The sequence below is a fragment of the Salvia splendens genome, chromosome 4, assembly GCF_004379255.2.
Source record: "Salvia splendens isolate huo1 chromosome 4, SspV2, whole genome shotgun sequence".
Taxonomy (NCBI): Eukaryota; Viridiplantae; Streptophyta; class Magnoliopsida; order Lamiales; family Lamiaceae; genus Salvia; species Salvia splendens.
Window position 1 is genome coordinate 28513104 of NC_056035.1, and position 5877 is coordinate 28518980.

The 5877-nt window shown below is 36.6% G+C and overlaps 1 protein-coding gene across 1 annotated transcript; it reads right to left on the reverse strand.

The window, feature by feature from the left end:
• Positions 1 to 315: 315 nt before the first annotated feature.
• On the reverse strand, positions 316 to 4983 carry LOC121799317 (L-lactate dehydrogenase B-like). The gene is made up of 2 exons (XM_042198642.1): positions 4195 to 4983; positions 316 to 872 (listed from the first exon to the last, which is right to left on the reverse strand). The coding sequence occupies exons 1-2, from the start codon at positions 4801 to 4803 to the stop codon at positions 426 to 428; spliced, it is 1056 nt and encodes a 351-aa protein (XP_042054576.1). The 5' UTR covers positions 4804 to 4983; the 3' UTR covers positions 316 to 425.
• Between the last annotated feature and the right edge of the window lie 894 nt (positions 4984 to 5877).

A 5877-nucleotide genomic window follows, 5' to 3' on the forward strand; every position in this document is an offset into this window, starting at 1 on the left:
ACTTACCACCCACGCCCTACTATGTTCTCATGCTAAATTTGCATCTCCTTTAAAATACATAATAAGTGATTTAGGATTTATAAATTTATTCCATGTTTGGCCAAGTTTATAAAATCCTTAACAAGACTAAAAGTTACTATTTAAAAAGTTATAACTCCTTAAAACAGATACCATGTAAGATGTTGGGAGCTTACAAGTTAAGTTGTCTACTAAAACAGTGTTAGCAAAGAGTAAATTACACCAATACATTGCAACAAATCTTCAAAGAGATGAGCTTGGTCATGCACACCATTACCAATTTACAAAATATCCATCTATGCAAAATATATCTGCATTCATAAATCATAATACTCTCAACTCTCAAGGTCAAGTACATATATAGAAACATTACAACAAAAAAATTAAAACATTAAAACATGATTCATTCATTTAAGCCCCAACTGGCTCTGGACATCAAGAATGGTCTTAGCCGAGTTCCTGAGTTTCTCTACCTCCTCATCAGTAAGATGCACGTTGGTGACGCCCAAGACGCCCCTCCGGCCAAGCTGAGCTGGAAGGCTGAGGAAGACATCACCTCCGTTGATACCGTAGAAACCCTTTGCAAGAACAGAGACGGGATGAATCCTTCTCTGGTTCCTCAATAACGTACGAGCCAAGCTTGCAACTGAGTAGCCTATAGCCCAAGAAGTGTAGCCCTTCAAACGTATGACCTCGTAGGCACCTTGCACAACCTCTTTGTGTATGTTTTCGAGCGTTTGCTTCTCGTAGGGAATCTGTTGTCTCTCTAGAAAGCTTAGAACCGGCACGCCTCCAACGCTGATGCTTGACCATAGTGCAACTGAACTATCGCCATGCTCCCCAACGATGTAGGCCTAGGCACATATTGGTTTAGTTAGTTATTGGAAAATAGTAACATCTAGTTTTGACTGTTTTACTTTGATAACATGACATCTCAAGGGGCATTTTATGTTCCTAGTTGATGGTGGTTTTATATTTGGTTATGATGCAATTTCAATATTTTGGGTAACTCATCAATAAATCATAACTTCCAATCACTGAATATTGACTAATGAAAGCAGAACATGGATCATTTATGAACGAACTACTCTGTAAGACATGTTTTTCTCACATAACTAGATCAAACACACATTTCCTGACAAACGACACAAGATTTTTATATTCCCCCAGTCCATTAAAAAAATGAACATTTTGTTGAGCATGTGTTTTACTGCATAATTGATAAAATAAGAGAGAGGTACACATATGATAGTAAATGTAGTGTAGTGAAAGTGATATCCACATTATTAAAATATTAAGTGAAAGTGATATCCACATTATTAGAATATTAGTAGTATAGTTGAATAGAAAATTCATACATTTTAGAAAAAGACAAAAAAATAGTTCATACCGTAGGAAATATATATAATAATATGCTCCAACATTTAATAAGTGTCATGTGCATTAAATCCTCAATTTCTAAAGTATAGACAAGATTAACTCTTTTATATCGACAAGAAAGAACCAGTAAATCGTTCTCATGAAAAAGTGAAAATAAAATATAGTTGGTGGAGTGGGCTATATCACGGGTTTTTTCTTCTTTTGTTCTAAACTAGAACTTAGGTTCTTTATTTGTTTTAGACTTTTTTTTTGTTCCGGATTTGGGAGAGACGCATGACCCTCATGCGTCTCCTTTTAATGAGACGCATGACAGTCATGCGTCTTTCATAGAGACGCATGAGGGACATGCGTCGTTTATTTTTTAATTTTTTCGGGCAAAGACGCATGAGGGTCATGCGTCACGGGCAAAGGCGCATGATCATCATGCGTCGCTATTTTTGTTGCTTCGCTCCGGTTGTCAGTGGTTTTTATTGCTTTAATTTGTTGGTTTTTGTTCAGTGATTTTACCACACATTTGACACCATAAATCATGTGATGGGCTAGGATGGTCCACCTCCCCTTATTTTATGTATTTGTCCAGTGATTTGACCACACATTTCACAATATAATAACGTGATAGGCTAGGATGGTCTACCACCCTTTATTTGTCGGATAGAAAATCAGCCCTCTAGGAGTTTACCTATCTTAGTGGACTAGCAATTATTGGTTCAGGTGTCATGTCACCCAACGTGCTTATCATCACCGCATTTGAAGTGCTTATTTCATTTATTGTTTGAACCAGGTTAGAAATAGCGACGCATGATGATCATGCGTCTTTGCCAGTGACGATGATCCTCATGCGTCTTTGCGCGAAAAAAATTAAAAAATTAACGACGCATGTCCCTCATGCGTCTCTATGAAAGACGCATGACTGTCATGCGTCTCATTAAAAGGAGACGCATGAGGGTCATGCGTCTCTCCCAAATCCGGAACAAAAAAAAAGTCTAGAACAAATAAGGAACCTAATTTCTAGTTTAGAACAAAAGAAGAAAAAGCCCGCTATATCACATTAGAGGACCTAAAAAGTGAAAATAAAATAAAGGTTAGATCAATTTCCAATATGTGGCCGGTGGTATATGCAATACCCGACAAATGAACTAATCAATCACTTTGGAATTACCACAATCGTCGTCTAATTATAATAAACATCCTTTCATTTCCAAAAAAAATAAACACTCTTTGATAAACCGGAGAATAAGTTATTTTCGCTTACCTTTGTCGGTTACATTTTAAAAAGAGAGATTTTCTAAACTTTCACTAATATTCAGATTTTGCATATCAATTTTTAAAAACCAGTCTATAAATTAACAAATTATTGATTTATTTTAATTTGCATCTAATTAAAAATTTTACTCTAATATGGTTTAATATAAATCATAATCTAATAAATAAAAGTTCAATTTATTATAATTAATATGGTGTTGTTTGATCCTTAAACGTGATGTCATTTTAATTAATGTTAGAAATGTCACGTAACTAAGTCAAAATCATGATTAATTGTAAAATAATAACGCATCAATAATATTAGTATTGAAAATATGTAGGTATCATCCAAAAATTAATTGGTGATAGGAGGAGAGGCCTACAAGACTTATATGATGATTTCAATTATTTATGAGCACTCATAAAAGGATAGTTATATTTATATATTTATTTTAATTGCCAACAATTTAATTACAAAATTAGAATAAATTATACTCTCATCCCCCATTATGTATTCCAGTTTTTATTTTGGTTCGTTCCTTATTAACTATCTCACTTCACCTTATAACTTTTGGTAATGGACCTCACATTGCACTAATCAGTTTCACTCACAATTTATTATTCCCTCCATCCCATAAAATATAGGCAATGGGTATGGCACGGGAATTAAGAAAAAAATGGTAAATAGAGAGGAAGAGAATTGTATGGTAAAGTAAGAGAGAGAAGAAGAATAATAGTTAAAGTAGTTTTAGTGGATAGTGAAACATACATTATTATATTGATATAACTTTCTAAAAATGGAATGTACACATTTTTGTGGGACGGATGAAAATGGAGAGTGCACATATTTTTATAGGACGTGGAGTATAAAATTAATATATAAAAGTAAAACCCTTGTGCCATACACTTTTTCAACTCATTTCTTTATACTCCCTCCATCCACAGTAGGACTCACTCTTGTTATGGGCACGAGTTTTAAAAAAAGTAAAGGATAGTGGGTTAGAAAAATTAGTGAAATATGAGGCTCATTTTTTTATATTGATTATTAATAAAATATGAGTAAAGTTAGTTTGTTAAATATATGACCAACTTACTATTTATGATAATACTTACTATTTATGGTAAAAGACACTCCCTCCATCACACAAGAATTTCAACCCACAAGAATATGCATTTTTTATTTTTAGTCCGTCCCATAAGAATATACACTTTCCAATTTTACTTTAATTACTTTTTCTCTCTACTTACATGTTTTGCATTAAGCCCGTGTAGTTCCCAAAGTGCATATTCTCTGGGGACGAAGGGAGTAAACGTGAAGCAATATTTAGGATGTAAGAAATATTTTTAAAACTCGTGAAGAAGGAAGTACCCCTGAAAGTTTATTGGCAAATTTTAAAATGATGCAAAATGAAGAAAGTTTAGAAATTTGGGAATTTACTGTTTCGAAAAATCTAATATAAATGCATTTTATAGGGACAATGAGTGAGTTGCATAAAGTAGATCGCGAAAAAAAGTGGCAACTAAATAAATTAAAATAAAAAAGAAATATCTAACCTGCACATCCTGCGCATTGACGTCAAGGTGATCCGCGATCAGAAACCGAAACCGCGACGAATCCAGATTGGTACCCGACCCGATAACCCGATTCGGGGGAAATCCGGAAAGCTTCCACGCCACATAGGTCAGCACATCGACGGGGTTCGAAACCACCACAATGATCGAATCCGGCGAGAATTTGGCGAGCGGCGGGACGATGTGGCGGAAGAGCGCGACGTTGCGCTGGAGGAGGTTGAGCCTGGTCTCGCCGGGCTTCTGGCGGGCGCCGGCGGTGACGATGCAGAGGTCGGAGTCGGCGGTGGCGGCGTAGTCGAGGGAGGCGTTGATCTTGACGCGGGGGAGGAAGGCGGCGGCGTGCTGGAGGTCGAGGACCTCGCCCTGGAGCTTGTCGGCGTTGGCGTCGACGAGGGTGAGCTCGTCGGCGAGGTCCTGGGTCATGATGGTCTGCGCGATCGCCATGCCGACGTTGCCCACGCCGACAACGGTGATCTTCGTGTTGCGGCGTGGGGAGGTGGCGGGGGCGGCGCCGGAGATCTGGGTGAAGAAGGAGTTGGAGAGGTCGAGCCCGTCGGGGCCCAGGAAGTTGGAGGACGAAGCCTTGTGCATTTTTTTTTAAATTTGGATTTTGTGATTTTCGGATTTGGATTGTGGTTTTGGGGCTTTGATTTGGGGATTATAAATAGTACTCTCTCCTATTCAGGTGGTGGCGTGGGGCGGAAAAAAATGGTGTTCGTGGTCGTGGTTTTCAATGCTCATTTTTTTCGTGGAGACTGTTATGGGTGGTCGTGGTTTCCCCCTATTACCATGGGCTATTGGTCAATTAAGTGGGCCCTATTCATGTTTGTACATAACTTTCTCTTTTTTTCCGAAAATACCTTTATCTATTTTGTTAACTACCACCCATTATAGCAATTGGCATTGAAGATTAAGAAAAAAAATGTCAATTGGTACGAATGATTAAGAAAAAAGTGTGTAATATTTTAAATAAAAAAATAATAAAGTATAAGTGAGAAGAAAGTAAGAGAGGGAAAAAATAGGTAAAAAGAAATATGTTGACTTTTACTAAAAAGGGAAATGACTCCACTACTATGGAACGTACTAAAATGACAAAATGATTACTAATCCCTCCGTCCCGCTTTAGGATTTCCAGTTGAGTTAGGCACATGTTTTAAGAATGTGTTTGAGGGGGTGCACTACGGTTAATAAGTGAAATTCTGTAAAAAAAAAAACAAAGCAAATCTCAACCCTTGGATCCTTAGATTGGATGGTTGTGATGTTAATATCCGAGCTACATTTTTACACTAAAGGTGTTACATTATTAGTCGAGCTACATTATTAGACTACACAATTTACATTATTAGACTAAAGCGCGTTACATTATTAGCTTAGCTACATTATTAGACTACACAATCTACATTATTAGATGACACATGACATTAATCTAACGGTTACATCACAAGATCCAATAACTGAGATTTGCTTTTATATTTGACAGAATTTCACTTATTGATCTGATCACGTTCCTGTGTTTGAGTGTGTAATAAATAAATGTTGTAGTGGATATTGAGACCCACTTTTGGCACCTGTTTTGAGAAAGTGTTTGAGTGTGTAATAAATAAATGTTGTGGATATTAGGACACACTTTAAAAACTTTTAAAATTAAATTGTAAGTATTTTTTA